This window comes from Acomys minous (genome assembly GCF_964271855.1).
Source record: "Acomys minous genome assembly, chromosome: 17".
In the NCBI taxonomy this organism is placed as follows: Eukaryota; Metazoa; Chordata; class Mammalia; order Rodentia; family Muridae; genus Acomys; species Acomys minous.
This window is the reverse complement of record NC_140500.1, coordinates 18830109-18850178: the sequence shown is the minus strand read 5'-3', so window position 1 is coordinate 18850178 and position 20070 is coordinate 18830109. Positions and strand designations below refer to the sequence as shown.

The 20070-nt window shown below is 48.8% G+C and overlaps 1 protein-coding gene across 1 annotated transcript in view; it reads right to left on the bottom strand.

The window, feature by feature from the left end:
• PRMT8 (protein arginine methyltransferase 8) overlaps nucleotides 1-9210 on the bottom strand; it is an 86179-nt gene extending 76969 nt beyond the window's left edge. Inside the window, exon 1 of the mRNA XM_084766792.1 lies at nucleotides 8607-9210. Coding sequence (XP_084622918.1) covers nucleotides 8607-8681 — 75 coding nt within the window. The 5' untranslated portion in view covers nucleotides 8682-9210. The remainder of the gene's footprint in view (nucleotides 1-8606) is intronic.
• Nucleotides 9211-20070: the final 10860 nt, after the last annotated feature.

The following is a 20070-nucleotide window of genomic DNA, read 5'->3' as shown; positions in this document are numbered from 1 at the left end:
CCACTGTGGGTGCCTTGGGTTATATAATAAAGCATTTTTAGCAAGATATGGGGAACAAGCCAATAAGCAGCATTCCTCTATAGCCTCTGCTTTAGTTCCTGCCTTCAAGTTCCTACCTTGAGTTCCTGCCTGGACTTTCCTCAGTGATGGAGTGTGACTTGGGATTGTTAAGCTGAAATAAGCCCATTTTTCCCAAAGTTGCTTTTCATCATGGTATTGCATTGCAGTGATAGAAATCCTAACTAAGGCAGTGGCCTCATTTGGAACTGGAATCATAGCAGAAATTACCAAGTTAAGATGAAGTCATAAAGTCCCATACCAGTGGAGAAGGATGGGTAATCCAATGTGACAGAACAGCCAATAAAGATGGAGGCAGAGATTAGAATGCTGTGTCTACAAGCCAAGGAGTGCCCAGCACACTTGGAGACCACAGGAATCAAAGAGAAAGGGAAGGAACAGGAAAGGATGCTCGCCAGAGCTTCTAGACTGAACCAACTCTCCTGGCAGCTGGATTGCAGACTCCTGGCTTCCAGAACTGTGAAACAAAATGTATTCTGTGTTAAGCCACCCAGTTTGTGGTACTCCACTACAACACCACTAAGAAGTGCAAGTGAGTGACGAAACCAAGAAGACTGTTTAAAAACCAAGCAAGCAAGCAAACAAACAATAAAGCAGTCTCCAGTGTTCAGTTCACCCCCACAGAGCAGCGGCTAGTGTAGAGTCTAGGTGTAATGATGGTGGCCTTGGGTTTAGCTTCCAAAATGGTACACTTTATGAGACGGGAATGCTTTTTCCTGGTCCATCAACATACTCTCCAGGGTGAGTTGTATGTATGCACAGTGGGAGAAAAGGATTGTTATCGCTACACAAGTTATGACGTGTCCTTCTTAGCCACAGATGTTATTGAGGACTGTGGAAGTGAGAGTGGGAAGACAGTAGTAGAGACAACAGGAAAATACCTAGAAAAGAGAAAGTAGTGTTGAGGTCCCTTTTTGGCTGTTTCCCAAGCCTGCGTGTCCTTATTTTGTCTGTTGATTTTTTTTCATTCCTTTGTCTTCATTTTTCATTTCTTGCTTTGGTTTTTTTCCCCATGTCTCATCAGACTCATAAGGCAGACAGAATGTGGGTCTTGGTGACTAGACAGCCAAAGTTTGGGGTCTTGGTTCTGTTACATACTTATCTCGGGGCCTTTGCAGGTCACATTGATCTACACAACGGGAATAACATGTGTAACAGGGCATCTAAGGATCAGAAAGATGATAGAGCTCTCATTGGGCAAAGTTTCCAAGGTATTTGTGGGAAAAATTAAGCTTTGAATGATGCTACAGGTCAAAACATACCAGAAAAGATATACAAAAAGTCAGAACCATACGTTTGATGCTCTCTTTAAAAGGGGCAAGAGCATCATTGATCTAAGACTAAAGAAGTGTTCACCACCAGCCGTGACAGGGAACAGTGTTCTCTCTTTGTCTAGATTTGAGATTTTTTTTCCACTTTAAGATTACGATGTTATAAAAATGTGCAGATCAAACTGTTTGCATTTATCAAATAATGCTTTAAAGGAGACGGATCTTTACTGATGAGTATCCCATTACAAAGCTGGGGAACGCCATGATGCTTGAGAGGATTCTAACAACAAGTAAAATATGGAAAGACATCTGATGTGTGAAAGAGCCAACCAGCTGGATAATACAGGCGAGAATAGCTTTCTCTAACGTTCCGGTCTATGGTCCACAAGACTGATTACCAAGTAGCAGAGAACAGGGGTAGGGTGGGGAGAACTGAACACAAACTAGAAAAGAAGTTAGCAGGCTTAGCGTGGTGGGACATGCTTTTACTCTCCATGAGTGCAAGGCCAGCCTGGTCTACATAATGAGTTCCAGGCTAGCCAGAGGTACATAGTAAGACCCTATCTCAAAAAGGAAGAAAAAAAAATAGGAGATGGTAGTTAATGCCTTAACTAAAAGCCTAACCACCTAGTTTTTCTTTCATTTAAATTTAATTCATTTTATTTTTTATGTGCATTTGGTGTGAGGGTGTCCAATCACCTGGAACTGGAGTTACAGACAGTTATGAGCTGCCATGTGGGTGCCACTCTAGTTTTACAAAGGTAACTGCAGTTAGACTGAAAGAATGGGTTCAGATTCCAGGGAAGAACTTCTCAGCTGCTGGGCTAGCTGGGAAATTAGGGAAAACATTTCCTCTGTTACCTTTTGACAAGAAACCACTGAGTGGGCAACTAGGCATCTTGGGTAAGAGTTTCAGAGGCAAGAGCAATGGCAAAGCAACTTTTGGGGGGGTCCCTCTCCATCTGCTGACTGCTTCCGTTTACAAGGAAGAACCCCCCCCCCCTCGTGTCTCATACACACAATAGCCTCTTGCAGTGACCTTGGCAGCTCAGGTTGCCCGTGTCTTTCTCACTGGCACAGTACAATCCAAGGTGTAAGTAGTGTTTTTACAGATGTTTGCACCAGTTCCACGCCGTGTGTGAAAACCACTTCACATTGCTGTTAGCAAAGAGCAGGAAATGAAGCTCACTCCAGAACTGGAGACAGGAGTGTTGTGTCTCACCCTCCTTGACAGCCAAAAGCCAATTTAGGACTCTCAACAAAGCCAAACTTGCGGGGGGGGGGGGGGCGGGCGGGGCGGTGCAAGATGTGAGTATCTTCTTAATTCTCCTGAGCTCACTTTGGAGTTGAAGTCAGTGTTTGCTGGAGAAGGAAGATGAATGTGGATTATGAAAAAGGGGCCATTTCAACAAGGAAAGCATGGGAGCCCAAACGGAACTTCCCCTGGCAAGATGCTTATAAGCCAGTAGAACAATGGTCAAACACCCAGTGTTGGCCAGGAACAAGCCAGGGTCCGAACCCCTGTGCAAGCCTGAATGTATTTAATCATTGCGATAATCTTCTGACATGACTGGCTCAACATAGCAACACATCTAGGGAGTCCAGAACTGGAATTAAAGCCAGCAGCTGGCCTCCAGGGCCTGAGCAGCTAGAGAGTACCTACATTCTTCAAAAAGAGACAGAGAGACAGAGCATCCTCAGAGAAGCAGGTGCTTCCAGCCTCCTCTTGCCCCTGCCTCTCAGTTCTCTGACACTGGTATAGTGGGGGCTATGCACTTCATCTGAAAGTGAAGCCAAAGCTAATGGGTATTAGCCTAAGCTTCCAAGTATGTACACCACTCAGGAAGTCAGCTCAGATATCCCTGTAACTCCAGCAGTGCTCTTGGGTACCCAGGCCCTTTCATCGCTGTAGGATCTTTCTCGGTCCGTGATGATTCTCTTTCTGTGCCAGCAAGTCAACAGAACATCCAGGAAGCATTCTTTGAAAAGAGTATCGGTAAGACTATTTTATTTCTAGTCCCGGTGTTCTCCTTTGGGGTGATGGATCCCCCAATCAAGGAGTCACCAACCATTAATAATGCATCAGGTTTTCACCAAGAATCAGTAAAGCAAAGAAAAACAGAGGAGGGTCCATTAACCTCCTGGCTTGCAAGAAGACCTTGTAATGAGTACATTTATCTTCTTTTAGGCACATACCCCATAGAAAGAGGCAATGATTACCAAGAATTGAATAGGTCCATGAATAGCCAAAACATATGGGAATGCTTTGGGTAGTTGAAACATCTGGATTCCCACAGTCTTTGTCCATTGTGAGTTTAAAAGGACTGCATTAGCTCAAGCTCAGCAGGAGAATAGAGATGGGTCCAGGGAACCATGGATTTGGCCTGACCTAGCAGCCTTGAGAGAAATAGGCTTTTCAGGTTAGAGGCCATGGCTCCTGGAGCACATAATGTGCCTTCCATTTCCTGAGAGACTGATGCACTCCTTTGGGCAGTGAAGCTTCTCAGCCTCTTTGTTGTCCCCTCAGAAGTCAAGGAAACATGGGAGCTTGACAAGACAATTGGTCTTAGACATTAATCTTGTGTACATACCGTGTAAGGTATGCCAGCATGATTGTGTCCTGGCAACTACAACCGTATTGATCCTGGCCATTGCCATTATATTCTGTTTCTGATAAGGGTATAAAAAGTCTGATTGCTCTCAGTAAAATTGTCATAGCCCCAGTCTTGCTGTGGCCCCTCCCACCTGCCTGGTTTAATCCCTCAATGTCGTATCAGGTGACCTTGGCCTGGTAAGTAAGAGAAGGTACTTACAGATGGGATCCTCCATTTTTAGAAAGTCAGAAGGCTCAAAAGAGTCTTATAATGACACCAATCAATTCATTCTACATATTATTTACTATGTGGCCGGCACCATTCCAAAAATAAGACAAGTTTAAAAAAAAAAAAGCTGCCTATCTAATTGGAGGAATAAACACATTTTAAAAAGGCAATTATCCTTTGATAGGAAAAGCAAGAGGCAGGAAGCGCAAATACCTAAGAAGAAGCAATAGACTGCTCTCCCTAGAGACAGAGGTTAAATGAGAGATCTGGGAAGGCTGCCCAGAGGAAGCAACATTTGATTTGAGTCTTGCAGGTTGAGGAAGACATTTTCCCTCCAGAGAGGTGAATGAGAAGAAGCATCAAAGATGGAGGGAAGAACACACAAGCGTTCAGGCATAAATCCAGCTGCCTTGGGGGCTCCCACGAGGCAGGTATTAAAGGGCCTTGCCCACTATGCTGAGAACTGCAGTACCCTTAGGAAATGCGGTAGCTCCTAAGTTTTCAGAGTGCTGACCTACCCCAAGCAGATTTATCCTTTCAAAAGCCATGCAAAGGTGGTGAGACTGGACTAGACATGGACAGCTTCGGGGGTGGGGGGTGGGGGGTGGGGGAGAGGTCAGCTAGGGTCCTAGCACAGAGTTAACGGATCTGCCTTGAGCACTGAGGGTAGGCTGCAAAGAATAGGAGTGGAGGCTCTGCAGATGTCACAGGAGGCCCCAGCACCGTGCTGATGATGCTGATGACGTAGCTCAGACTGGTAGAATGTTTACCTAATGTTCACAAAGCCCTGGGTTTTATCGCAGCACTGCATAAATTCCAAAGCAGTGGTGTCACAGTTCTATAATCCCCAGAAGTTAGGATAAGGAGTTTGAGGGCATCCTTGAGAGCTCAAGGCTTGCCCGGGCTACAGAAGATCATGTCCCAAAAGAAAAAAAAAGTGGGCCTAGGAGATGGAGAGGCTGAAGGAAAACCAGGACGTGAGGACAGGGGCTCCCCTATGGGCAGAACCAGCTCAGACTAACGAGAAACCAAAACCAAAGAGGTTGAAGGTGCATTCGAGCCCAGCTGTAGCCACAAAGTCTTGCACTAGAGGTTCCATGCCCTAGCTTCTCACTTTCCAGGCCTGGAGACTGTGGTCACAGTACACATAGGGACACCCCTCATCCCCCCCCCACTATATCCTTCACCACCACCAGCACCTCTGCCTGATGACTGCCACCTCTTTCTAAAGCCTTACCTTGTGTGTGTGTGGGGGGGGAACCCCTCTCATGGAGCCATCTTCTCAGCCTCCCTTCCGAGGCCTCTTTCCCTTCCAAAGCAACTGTCTCCTCCCACTCCCAACCACTTCTATTCACACATGGCATCTTTCTAGAAATAGCAAGAGTAAGGCAAAGAGCAATGAGTCCAAAGTGAGGGCAATCTTATGTTCCCAGCCTGATTTAACCCACCAGCTGGCTGTGGTCTCGCTGCCTGCCCTTGGGCTACTCTGTGACCTAAGAGAGAGAGAGAGAGAGAGAGAGAGAGAGAGAGAGAGAGAAGCAAATAGGAACCTTTGCTTCTCCCACAGCCTTAATATGAGAGAGAGAGAGAGAGAGAGAGAGAGAGAGAGAGAGAGAGATGCAAATAGGAACCTTTGCTTCTCCCACAGCCTTAATATGAGAGAGAGAGAGAGAGAGAGAGAGAGGTGCAAATAGGAACCTTTGCTTCTCCCACAGCCTTAATATGAGAAAGAGAGAGAGAGAGAGAGAGAGAGAGAGAGAGAGAGAGGAGAGAGAGAGAGAGAAAGAGAAGCAAATAGGAACCTTTGCTTCTCCCACAGCCTTAATATGAGCCCAGAACAGGAGGAGTGTGCTAACACTGGCAAAAGGCAGAGAAGGATGCAACAGGACTCTCCCACCCTGTGCCCACTAGTTTGTGAGTTCTTTGAGGGCAAGAGCTAGGGCAGTGCGGTCTTAGGGACCTACACTTCCTGGTACAAAGTGAGTGCCTGCTAGAGACTGGATAAAAACCATAGTCACCCAGGACCTCTACACATCTGCAAGGGTGCTCCTGCCAACCCCACGATGTGCAGGCAAGGCACCCCCACAATACCCCACTTTGGAAGCACTGCTTTGCTCCTTATTCCAAAAACAGCCCATTCTTGGAGAAAAACCAAGCAGCAGTCACGAGGCCTGGATGCCTCATTTGACCAAGTCTGCTCCAATCCTTTCTCCAATGAAGTTGCTGAGAACTGTGAACCTCCTCTGTACCCCTTTGATTTACTGTCCTTGTAAGGTGCCTCAGATGGGTCTTTACCTAGCAATCTGTCTTGACGCCCTCGCGCGCCTCTCTCTCTCTCTCTCTCTCTCTCTCTCTCTCTCTCTCTCTCTCTCTCTCTCTCTCTCCTCTCTCTCTCTCTCTCTCTCTCGTCCCCCTGACGCTGCCGCCTCTACTGCTGTTTTCATTGATGCCTAGAGCAGAGCTGGCATGTGCGACTGCTGAGAAGCGGGGAGCGAGGAGCAGCGGGGGAAGCAAGTAAAAATAGCCTGTCGCGCGTTGCTCTGCCTGCTCCGGACGCCTTTAACCCTTGCCGAGGTGGAGAAAGCCGCAGCCTCCACTGCACACTGCGGAACGTGGCTCGGGTCTGCACCAGACCCTCACGCTGGTGATGGTGGATCCAAGAACCCATAGAAACTTTTTATTTTTATTTTTATTTTAAGACAAGCAAAGATGAGGTGGGATAGGGAAACAGCGGGGAATAGCTATAGCCACCGGGCTTCAGGGACTGCTACGTGCTGGCGGGACTAACACTTTGCCAGTGCGCGCGGCCTTGAGACTCCAAGCTATTTTTAGAAACCTGTTCTGCGGGTGGGGGATCAGAGGGCGGAGGGGGAAGGGAATGCTGAGCGTCTGGTGCTACTCTCGGTTTCAAAGGTCTGCTCTCGGGTTGGGGGAGGGGAAGAGGATGGGTCAGAGAAGGAAATGCAGGCTGGCTTTGCCCTAACTCAAGGAGAAGACATTAGCTGCTGAACGCCCCGCGTCTTGAAGCCCCAGAGCGTGTTTGTTTCAAAATCGACAGTTGCCAGAAGCATGCTGCCTCTAGTGCCCAAGGAAGGGTGATTCTTTTTATTAAGCTTTGGTGCCTACACTGTGGGGTGGGGGATGAGTTGTGACCTCTAGGAAAGAAGGCCAGGAAGGGTCTTCAGGTTGTTTTTGCATTCCCGCAAGGTCCGGACAGTCTCCGCGCCACACCCCCATCCCCGCCCCACACTGCATATGGGTTACCGTATGTGAAATGTACGGCAGCCCCACCAGACACTGGGCTATTAATAGAGCCCCGGAGTTTGCTCTGTGTCTTTTTCCTGCCACCGAATAAGGAATGATCACACACACACCCCACTCCGCCCCCACTTCAGCGCATGGTTCCTCGGCGAAGGTAAGGGGGCTGCCCACGCCAATCCCCTCCACGACTACAGGTGCCCAGAGCCGAAGAACAATCCCATTGTGGTGACTGCGGGGTCAGAGCGAGGCAAAAGAACGGACTTGCTCGGATCGCTAAGCTCCGCTGGGCTCTCTGCAGCTCAGGGCTAACTCTGGAGTAGAGAAAGGGCGGACGTTTGGGTGGCCGAAGATGGAGGGCAAGAGTATCGTTTGCGGAGCTAGAGCGGCCTCCTTAAAAGCTGCTGTGGGACAAGTGGCCTCAGACCCGTTGTGCGCCGCAGCCCCCACCTTCCTGTGCAGGCTTGGATGCGGCAGGCGCGGGTGCTGTCCCTGGTGCTGAATGGGGCCGCGTTCCTTACGCCCTCCCGGGATACCGCTCACTCCTAGAGCCTTTAGCACACAAGGACTGCGGACCTCCAGTCTGGCCCAACTGTGGGCTGCGGCGGGTGGGGGGCGTCTGGTTGCAGGTGCTTAGTATGGCCACCAGGTCGGCCCCCTGAGGTCAGGAGCTCTCCGCGGTGCTGCAGGGACCCGGAGCTTGGGGACTGCTTCAAGCTTGAAGGATAAAGCCCAGCAAGTGGTGGGAGATAGTAGAGGGGCTGCAGGAAGCAGACCTGGCCCTAATATAACCCACCCCACCTCTGCATAAAGACGAGATCCGGGATCACTATCGGAATCCAGTGCACAGGGGTAGGGGACGGGGCTGCCCAAGGTTTGGGACTTGAGGGGGAATAGGAAGGGAGCAGTGGGTGGCAGGAGAGGATGATAGAGCTGAAAGCGACTTTTTTTTTAACATTTTCAAGAGGGAATGGAGCTAAGACATGCACGGTCGCCCCCCTCCCTCCATACACCCCTACTCTCTCCCTCCCCCACCCCCACCCCATCTCGGCAGAGACAAGCGGGATGGGGAAAGTTTGGCACCGTGGCGGCAGTGCTGTCTGCCACCAGCGGCGGCACACAGGGCAACGGGTGGGCGGCAGGGTCGCCGAAAGCCCCAGCCCGGTTGCCTCCTTACCTCGGTGCTTTCGACTGTGTTCTCCGCCATTTTCCTCCGGAGGAGCAGGCAACGGGAGGAGTGTTTCATGCCCATAAGAGCCAACAAGGGTTTGGGGATTCGAGATAGTAAAGAGGGCTGGTGTGGCTTTAAAAGAGAGCCAAAGAATGCGAGAGGAAGGGGGGAGGGGGATAGTCCCAGCCAGCCCCTCTGCCGGAGCGTCCTCCGCTACAATCGAGCTCTGTGGAGTCCCTCCTGTGGTCGCCACTTTGTTCACGTTTCCTCGCTCTTCATCTGCCTTGCATCCCTTCGCACACTTGCAAGTTCTGGTCGCGCTCGCGACCCCCTCCGCGCCCCTCTCCCCTGCGCTGCGGGCTGGGCGGGAGGGAGGCGACCCCGCCGGCTTGCCAGCGTTTGCAGCGGTTCCGAAGTCCGGCAGGCGGGAGGCGGGCGCCAACTCTCCCAACTTCTGCCGATCGTTGGGCGAAGCAACACGCGTCCTGCTCGGCGCTCCCGGGGGCTGAGCGGGTGAGTGGGGGTGGGGTGGGAGGTGCGCGGGAGCGGGCGGTGGTGGGGAGCTGACGGCAGGGACCCCCAGCCCGCCCCCGTGCCGGGGACCGCCGGGTCTGGGGGCCGCCTGCGCTCTGCTCCGCTCCGCTCCTGGCGCTGCGCACACCTGGCGCGGGGGCTAGGGCTGCGCGCACGCTGCAGGGCCGCGCGCCAGGCTCCGGGAAGCAGGCGTCCAGGAGGCTACTGACTGGAGGTTCTCAGCCTGGGTGCAAGTCCTTCTAAAGAGCGCAAGCTCCCAGCAAGACTCAGCCACCGTTACCTATTCACACACACACCAACCCCCCTCGTCGATTCCTGGATCCTTCCTGCTCGGATTACGGTTTGGGGGGTGAAAGGGTGGGGGTCTGGATGGGGTGGGGGTGGGGGTCCTTAACTCCTTCAACTCTAGGTGGTCTCTATCTAGCCTTCACCCTTAGGGCCCAAGACCAGAATGCCTCTCAGGAGGACCCGGTTGGGGTTAAGGTAGCTGCCCAAGGTGGTTAGGAGAAAAGATCAGGAACAAGTCAATGAAAGGGCCTGAGGTATAGCTCCCCTACCCATGTCTTGCCTGTCAGCACCCCCTACCCCGGGCCCACACGTTTCTCTCCCCCCCCCCTTCTAACCCCTCCCCCACCATCACCAGATCTTGAAGTCCCTTTTATGGGAGAGAGCTGGGAGGATGTCACGTACCCACTAGGATTCTCTCAATCCTTTTTTTAAGGGAGTTTGGGCGGCAGTGGGGGGTGTGAATTTTTATACAATACATTCTTGTCTTCACTTTGAGAGCTTTTTTTTCTCTCTCTCTTTCGGGCCATCTGTCAGGCTTGGGGGATAGAACAATGGGGGAGTGAGGCCACACTCAGGACACTTTTAGAAGGCTATTTCAGGAAAAGCTAAACCTTCAGGCTTTCCAGCCCACAGGTCAAGGTCAGGGACTTTATAGATGTGTCCAGAGCATTCTGCCCTCTTCATCTCGGTCCTTATTTGAATTATTTAATCCAAATGCCCTGCTTACTCTGATCATAACCTTTGATAGCCTAGCCGGGAAGTGTCCTCAACTAACCCGGGTCCATTGAGGGAAAGGGCCAAAACCAGGCTCAGTGCACGGATACTTCTCACAGACCAGATCCTCAGGCAAACAGAAGAGACAGTGCCATAAGCGGAGGTGAGGAGTAAAAGACAGGAAGAGGAGAGGATGAAGAATGAGAAGGAGTAGAGGAAATGCAAGAAGCTCGAGTTAACATTTAATACACTCAGGACAACAGTAAATTCAAACAAATTGACCTCAACCTTCTCAGCCCACGGACCTGGGCATGAAGGAGCAGCATCTTTGACAATACTTGGTCCTTCACTGCTGTTCTGCCATTCTGCTGAAAGTTGTGTGAAGGGGGTGCTTACATGCATCTAAAGAGTGGCTTTTAATTTCCGGTACCCCCCCTTTCCCCCTAAGCATCTTCTCTCAGATAAAGACTCTGAGATGCTGGATCAAAAGAGGCTTAGTACTTTTGTACAATCAGATGAGAGTAGAACAGCAAGATCTCCACCCAGCCCTTTTGCAGGTAACAACCCCAGATCAGAGAGAAGGAGACGTTTGTCCCTCTACAAGCTGTGGGAGCTTCTGAAAGCAGCTTCCCAGCCTGCCTGCCGGCTGACTTTCAACCCAACATTGTCCCCACCCACCCCACACTCCTTCTGCTTGTTCATCCATTCTGTGACTAACAGGGGAGGAGGGGAAGCTGAAGCAGGCTCCCACCGAAATAGGCTGCCTTTGTGCGCGATTATGTCGCTATGAGAACCTCGGTGGGGGTGTCTCCTCAGTTCTCTGTTGAAATCTTTTTGCTGTGCTTGGCTTCTCCCCAAGTATAGACACAGCTCCTGTTGGAATGGGGAAGGGACATGGAGAGCTGTGTGTTTTTACAGCAAGAGCTTCCTAGCCCAACTCCAAGGCAACCTGGAGCACAGAGTGAGGTGCCTAGGCCACACTAGGGCTGCTCTGCTGGGACCAGAAGAAAGCATGAGTGACATGTCACAGTTGATGCTCCCGCCCCTTCCTCAAACACTCCTGGAACTGAGATACTGCCCCTGATTTGTACCCACCTAATTACAAAGTCACAAACCGTTGAAAGGTGGAGTTTGGGGGGGTGATTTGTTACTCCCAAACATTGTAGGCAGAGAGATGGCTCACAAAGCCACATTCACCCACACACTTGTGCACACACACATACATGAACATGTATGCACACCCAAGAATTAACCTGAACACCCACCTCCTAGGGTTATGAAAATCCATGATGTATGAAAAGCACATAACAGGCCCTTTCAAGGACTATTAGAAGCCAAGCCTTTTCTGTCTCTTCTGCATGAGCATCGGCATATTCTCTTATCAAGTTAGCTTAATCCACATACTAACTGGGCATCTCTTGAGTACCTCGCTCATAATAGGAACCTGCGGCTCAACAAGGCAATAGAGTACACCAGACTTCTGATGGGTTCTCAATTTTTTAGTCACTTTGAATGCTTGGAACAGAATGCAAGGCTTTTGGAGAGAGTTTAGTGACAGGCAAGAGGACATGGGATAATAAAGAGGTTCAGCGTTTGTCTTGGTGTGCGTTTGATGTGTTCTGTGGTCAAGTGGTCCTGGACACCCATTAGCTCATTTCCCTCACACCAGACCCTCAACAGAACAGAACGCATTGAATGGCACAGAGAACGTGCTCAGAACAATGCTGGCCTGACAGTCAGAGCACAGATATTTGCTATTGTCTTCAAGCACGAGTTAAGCTTCGAAGAATGTGTTTTTCACATTCTGTAGTCTCTGTATCTGAACAGATTCTTTTTTTTTTTGTAATCCTTTCAGTTACTCCTTGAGGTATTGGGCCCAGTGAACATAACACAGGGAAGATGCTCTGAAAAAGACAAAAACCCAAAGAATCTCCCTCAGAATACAGTCAAGATGGAAGTCCAAGATGCCTGATTCCATACTCTGGAGAAGTTAGCCAAACTCAAAGAACAGAACAGTAGCTCTAGCCTTGGCTGCATGATACCAATGCCTTGCTTACTCTTGCAGTGATTGCTAGTAAGTAGATCACAGTATCAAGAGTTCTTTAGAATTTAATTCTAGAGGACATCCATGCTTAGGACAAATGGATACAGATATTTGGAGACAAGAACTTTAGACCATCCCTGAGGTATAGCAAAGACCCTTCAAAACCACAGAGTCTGCCCCACCATACAAAGGTCTGCTTGTAACACACAAAGCCTTTTGTTTTCCTCTGATGCTGGCTTCCAATCCCAGCAGGTCAGCACTCTTACCACTGAGCCATATTCCCAGACCTAGTTATTTGATATAGGGTCTTTCTATGTGGTCCAAGCTGGGCCTGGAACTAGTAAAGGCCCTTCCTTTGCTTCCATGGTGCTAGAACTGTAGGATTGTGCTCTGACTCTGATGCCAGTATTGGTTCTTGAGATCTGTGGAGTAAAGTGAAGGTGCCCAGGGTGGCATGAGACCCCTGGGGAAGAGTATCATAGGAAAAGGCTCTCTAATGTTGTGAGATACCACTCAAAATGTGGTGTTCCTGTTACTGGGTTTAGCTAGACTCATATGGCAAAGGCATTGAATGCGGTGACCTGTAAACAGAGGAGGCCTCTATGTTCCCACTTGCCCTATTCTGGAACTCTATACTCTTGCCCAGGAGGCCATGCTGGGATCCCAAAACCACTACCACCAATCCAGCTGCCCTAGCCTGTAGACAATGCCACTCAGGAAGATGCAGACTCACACGTCCTTCTGCACTATCCTTCTTGTCCCCTCACATGTAACTTGGGCTCATTCATACAGGACCACATCGCACTGCAGTGGGTACATGCCTCCTCAAGAACCAGGCCACAGCCATTATCATCCATCATCACACATGGCAGCTAACCCAGCAGCGAGCGTGCCGAGTACTGTCTGGGCCAGATGGAGTCTAGCCCACGCTGCAGCAGCCAGCTACCTGGCTAAGCTTGCAAGCAACCCCACACCTGGGTGGTTCTCCCGCTCAAAAGCCTCTGTCGTTCTTTCTCCCTGACCTACGGCCCACTATTTTTTAAACCACATTCCAAAGAACTTGCAGAAGTGCCACCAGGGTCTGCACAGCAATTATGTTTCCTTTTCTCCTTTTTTTTTTTTTTTTTTTTTTTTTGACATTAAAACCATATTAGGCCAATTATTACAGCGGGGTTTTCTAACCTGCTAGCAATCAATGAGAACACAGACACTTGGTGTATTTTTAAAATGAGCCTTTCCATGGGGCAAGGCAGGTATTATATTACCTGCTAAGCTGTCCTCCAGTACCTCCCAGTCTCTACCTCATTCCATCTGCTTCTGTTTTCTTTTTGTGCTGCTTCCCATCCATAATCCCAAAATAGTTGCTGTTGTTCTTCTTGGCTATCTCTTTCCATGAGGAACTTTCGAGTCCCTACTCTGGGCCTTGTAGCTCTACCCCTATCCCATGGTGAGTCTCCTCCTCCCCAAGAGTCTCTTCCGGAGCCCAGGAACCTTAGCCACGCCTATCCCATTTGCCACGCCTATCCCATTTGCCACGCCTATCCCATTTGCCACGCCTATCCCATTTGCCTGCCCAGGTGTGTTGGCTTTTTATTAATCAAACAGGAATAAGTTCCTAGGCAAAGCTGCAAACATTTTGGGGTTTGTGAGACTGCTCATGTAGGCAACAACCACACCAACCCCCAATAAAAACAGAATATTCCTTCCTTCCTCCGGTAGTGTCTGATTAAGCTGTTGTGGCTTTGTGTTGTACATGACACTATTGGGCTTGGTAACTTGATGTTTGGAAGGCGCCTTTGTTATAGTTCTGGACTGATAGGGTAATCTTTAGTGCTTTGTGCTCTTAGAGTCTGACTGCTCTTGGGTTGAAGTACAGTTAAGAGCAGAGGGCATGCCTAGGCCCCAGCTCTGATCACCAACACCACAAAATTAAAAACCTGTAGAGGCTTGTGAGATGGTTTGTCAGATAATGCCTGTTGTATAAAGCACAAAGACCTCAGTTTGGATCCCAAGAACCACATAAAAGCTGGGAGCAGTGGCAGGTGTCTGTGATCCAAGTCTTGGGGAGAGTGGGGAGGAGGAGGAGGAGATCTATGGAGCTCAGTGGCAAGCCAGGCTAACCAGCTGATGAGCTCTGAGCTCTAAGCTCAATGAAAACCCCTGTCTCAAAAACTAAAGTGGCTGGCGAGTGATTAAAGATGACATCTGATATCAACCTCAGGCCTCCAAACACATATATACACAATCATGCATACGTGCGCGCGCGCGCGCACACACACCCCCCCTCCTAATGAACATGTACACAGAATACATCCAAACCACATATATCTCCCCTTGAAGCCTAATACCCTGGTTACCTACCTTTCTTTCTGGTTGAGAAGGGCCCATAGATAAATATTCACTTTTCTCAATGGTCTATGATGGAGTCTAAACTTCTTTGATGACACAGAAGAGCCTCAAGGCACCAAAATATTCCAAAGTGCTGTCACAGCAGAATTAGCTTTTTCTGCTTGCTAAAAACCATACACGTCTTCCTTCTCAAGTCATTCATATTTACCTTCTTACAGCAAATCCCTTCAAGCACCCCCTATCACCACCAGTGCCAGCTGCAGCTACTCCGCCTCCCCTGTGTAGTAGCTCAGTGCATGTATTTCCTACGACCCTTTAAGCAGAAATGTCTCTTGGGCAATGCTCATGTGAGACTTTCTGAACAAAGAGATGTAACGCTGAGCACCTGGCCTGGCAGTACTTATCTGGGAAGACTTGGTCAAATGACCAACTCTAGTACAGTAGGTGTTCTGACAGGCTCAGATACTTGTCGAGTCTTGTGACTTAGAGGTACTTACAGGTTAAGTACAACCACGATCAATGGCTTGCCATCAGACGTTGAGATGAACAAGGAGACCCCAAAAGCTGTAAGATCTGTCCTTAAAAAACATCAGCTTCCATGCCAGGAAAGCTAGGAATGCATCCCATTATGAAGATACAATCCTGGGAAGTGCGGCAGCCTGGTCTCCAAATGCACTCTGGTATCAGTTGACCATAACATATACTGTGTGCAAGACTGATCTCTGGTAGCCCGAAAAACTCAGTAAGCCCATGCAGCCAATAAAGCCAGGAATGAGTTCACTCGTTTTCTTCATGGATCATTTAGCCACCGTGATCATTTTCTTCTAAACGTCATCATACTTTCATTTAAGACCTCACCAGGCTGGGGAAGATAACTCACTGAAGTGCTGCCTTGCAAGCATGAGAAGCTTAGCCTGATCCTCAGAACCTATGTTTAAAAAATAAAAAATTAAAAAGGAAGAGGCCAGGCACGGCGTTATGGGCGTACAACCCCACACACTGCATATGTGAAGCCTGGAAGATCATTTGGACTCACTGGCAGCCAAGCTTGCCTGCTTTGCAAGCTGTAGAGACCCCTTCCCCCAAGAACAAGTTGTCCTGTAGCTTTCACATGCATGCGCACATGTTCTCTCTCTCTCTCTCTCTCTCTCTCTCTCTCTCACACACACACACACACACACACACACACACACACACACACACACACACACAAACACACCTTAATCTCTCAATGTCACTGTTGACATTTTTCTGTGTGGCCTTGGAGTTTTGCTTCTTCAAATCTATATAATGTGCAATGTATGTGGGCACGTGTGTGTGTGCACGTGTGTACACATATTGTATGCATATTTTGTGCATGTATACATATTGTGCTTATTTTCTGTGCATACATGTGTGCATGTATATGTGTGTGTATATGTACGCACATGGGTGTTTTGCATGTGTGCAGTGCACACTGTTGCTATGGCAATGGAATCATTTGAAACTTGTTTCCTTTATTAAACAAGCCTCTTTTCAGGTTGTCACGTATATAGGCAAGTTAATTTTTAAAACTGTAAAGCTCTTGCATTGATGAACCCCACTTTTAAAGAAACAGATCCTATTGACCTTAAAGTTGTTCACAGTTTCTTGTCATTCTGAGGAATTTATAAGCAAATGTTTTTATTCATTCCTTATGAATAGCAGCCTTTATTTCCATGTGATGGTTTCCCCAAAACAATGTTGTTTTAGCATATATTATCAAACCTTAACCAAACTAGTATCTAGAAGTATAGCCTTAATCCTCAAAAGACAAAAATTCTACCTTCCTTATCTTATCTTCCCTAATGTCATGGACAAAAACATCCACTGCATTCAAAACTGGGGTTAGGATCTGAAGGCAGGAGATCAATGGCACCATAGTCGCAACCCATCTGAAAGGTGTGTCCATAGCGCAAGCCTTTCAGTACTAAGAAAATTCGGGAGAGACGTCAAGTCCTGTGTTGCTTTTCAGTGGCCATCTTTCCAGAGCCCTGAGCACTCCCAAATGATGGACAGCGGAGTTTGATGTTTCCAAGTCCTTCTGTCATCTGAAAACCAACAGAAAGTTTTTAATTGGCATTTATCTTTTATGTCAAAAGACAGTCACAACTAACCGGGCTCCCCTGCCCCCACCCCTGCCTCCATCCCTCCACCCCCCACCCCTGTTCCTTTCTTCCAGGCCATGCTGTGGCAGATTAATAGCAGCCACCACTGTTTGCCTTCACCACCAGGAAGCCACTTTGTTCCACTCCTCTGTGGACCAATGCTCTCTGTATTCAGGGTTGCCCTCTCCTATATGACTCATCTGTTACTTTTCCACACAAGGAAAGCTCTCAACTTAAAAATCCTCCACTTGAGCCTGCCCTTCAAAACATGAGCCCCAGTCTGGAAGGAGGAAGGAGACTCAACAGAGTCTTGGAGTAAGAGTTGTGTTGCTTAGGCCAGTGAGGCAACTGTGCCAACTGTGTGCCCGTGGAAAAATGGCAGACAGCAGACAGGAGAATTCTGTGAGGCACAGCGAGCTCACTGGGAACAGCAGGCAGCACAGTTCCTGGTTGCAGTGTTTTATGATGGGGCATTTCCTTTAGTTTTGCTTCTCAGAAGATAATGTCTACTCTTGAGGTTGGAGAAAGAGCAGCTCATCCTGATGGCTAGCCCATGTGTGGGCTGAGTCTAGGAAAGCCACGTTACACCTTAGGACCCGTTTCCTGCTCTTTAGAACAGAGGTCTCCCTGAGGAAAGCCCACACCTCCATTTCTGCTGTGTCATATGATGCGGTCTGTAACAACCACAACTCTATCATCTGCCCCAGTCACCATGAAAATTATCCAGACACACCTCACACTCTGCGTCAACCCCAGTAGTACAAATGAGAGATGAAGACCAGGTACCCACACCCTCCCTGCTGTAAGAGTGCTCATAGGCTCCTGTGTCTTAACATTTGGTCGCCAGATGATAGCCTGTTTCCAGAAGTCGTGGGACCTTAGGCAGTAGAGCGCTGATAAAGTGGGTCATGGACAGCAGGCCTTGAGGTCTGGCCACCAGCCCCACTCCCCATCTGACTTCTGTCCCATGTTCTGCCAAATGTAAGGAGGTCCAGCTGCAGTATCCCGTTGCCATGGAGCTGCCTACCACCGTGCCTTCTCTCCATGAATACAATCCTCCTCTTCAGTTGCTTTTGTCAGCTATTTGGTTATAGCTGTCAGAAAAAGTAACCATTATAGAAAGGGAATCCAATTCCTTGTTCTGTTGGCCAAGGTGTGCAGCCTTGGCGAGCCATGCCTTGGCCTTTCCAGGGGTCAGAAGAAATTTCCTTTTTTTTTTTTTTTTTTTTTTGTTGTTGTTGTTAAGAGCAGTCTCAATGACAGTAACTATGCAGCCAACACCACAGCTATTACATTTCCCTGTGGCTGGAGCAGAGCTCAGTAGGGAAATTGACCAATTTCTCTACAGCAAGGGCTGGACTAAAAACAGCTCCTGGTGGTGCGCAATTAAAGGAATCAGAAGATTAGATTAACTTGCTTCAGATATCTCAATACATAGTCATTGGTTGTTATGGTTGTTAGCTGTCAATGATTCTTGACATAGAAACTCGTGTGAATGTATGGATTGCCCTGGCATACGCAACCAGGGTCTCCAAAGATGGTCCCAAGGGCAGCCATCTGGCTGTGGGTGAGGCAGCCAATGAGCTTCCCTTCTTGCAGCAAATCCTTCTGCAGCTAGCCTACTTGTGGGGGTGAAGGGGGGCAGGGGGAGCAGCTGTCACTTACTATCCTGACTAAGCTCTCAACCAGCACTCCCAGAGGATCTATGGGTGGTTCAAGCTACTCCACAACTATGTGAGGACACTGCAGAGTCACCCGGTAGAGGAGCGCTCTGTTTCTTGGACTTACCAGTATCGATGGGATCCAAACACAGCTGTGGCTTGCCATGGTCAAGGACTGTCTTCTTTTGGGATGGAAAAGTTTCCAGTAGATCTATGCTGTCTTCTGTGTCTGGGATTCTTCCTCTCAGGGTGGCGTCATAAAGGTAAAGAGTGCCTGGTGTCATCAGTGTGAGGTGTTCACGGCAAGGGCTCTGTGCTGCATGTGCCCCAACCACTAGCCCCACCGAGATCTTCTTGACAGCCTCAACTGCCCATGCCATCCTTAGCCCCATTGGGCAGATGGCTGAGAAACGCAGACTTAGGAGCCATGCTGGCTTGCTCTTAAAATTCGGCCTCTTGTAACTCTGACCTTGGGCACATCACTTAACTTCTCTAAGTGCCCCCTTGCCTGTCTGAGAAAGAGAGTAGAGGGCTGGAAAAAGCCTACCGGTTAGGGCTGCTATGGAGCACACACCGCAGAACCAAGCTCACTGTAGCTCCTAACAAATGAGAGTGGTGACATGCCGCATACAGCTGGATGTGGCAGATAAGCAAAGCTGCATCTGTTATTGGACTCTTGGGTTCAGGGACAAGCACAAAAAGTACACCCCATCCCTGAGGCCAGAGGACCTGCCAACTTGGAAATGGCTATAGACAGAGCAGCTGCACCTAACTGACACCTATCAACCTATATTCCTGCCCTCAGCACTGTCTGTCACATCTACTTAGGAAGTTCTCACAGGGGCGTCACTCAGGTTGCATAATCTCTGTGCAGGTATGGGAGACATTCCCTTTATTTTTAAACTGTTGGAAAAAAATCAGCTTATACAATGCCCATCCAAAGACACAAGCATTTAGCTAATGCATCCTGAAGAGTGAGGATTTCGTCACAGAAAGGAAGAGAATGATCCAGCACATTGGCAAGAGGGTGGTGACAGAATGAAGGTGGTGTTGTCGGGACAAATCGCATGTAAGCCCATTTCCAGCACGCAAAGATGGTCCAGATGTTCTCCTTAGTTATTTCTTCTCTATCACCCTTTCCCGTTCTTTTCTTCTTCCCCCTCCTCCTCTTCCCTTCCCCCTCTTCACTAATCTATTGTCAACCCTTGCAAGATACCTTATGCTACACTGAGATTAATTAAACTCAGTATCTAAGTTTTCTTCTTGGTCCATGAATAATACCTTAGAACATTCAAGTCATAGTTTCTAACTCAAAGACTCCTCAAAGCTTTCCCTCTCCCTTATGCCTCCTTTAGTCTTTCATTAGCTGGGACAAAGAGGGGCCTTTTCCCTTCCTTCTTGTGTAGAGGGGTCCTTGAAACCATTCTTGTAACTCCCCTCTCCCAACCTTGCCAGACCTGCAGAATCACAGCCTGCATTTGGGTGTGTGAGAAGTCGTGTGAGTAGACCAAGGGGCCTGTTGGTCAGTTTTGTCCAGCATCTAAGGCAGGGATCTGAAGATGTCACTAGGCTGCCTCACACTGAGTAGCAATTCTCCAGGGTCCTCTCTCAGTCCCTCTTCTGACGGGATGCCTGTAGAGGTCTTCCTGGGAGACCCACATCATGCATATTCACAATGATTCTTCACCTTGAGGTCCCCCGGGGGTCATCTTCTGATAAGCTTAGGTTGCCTTGCTGCCACCTGCATTGACAAT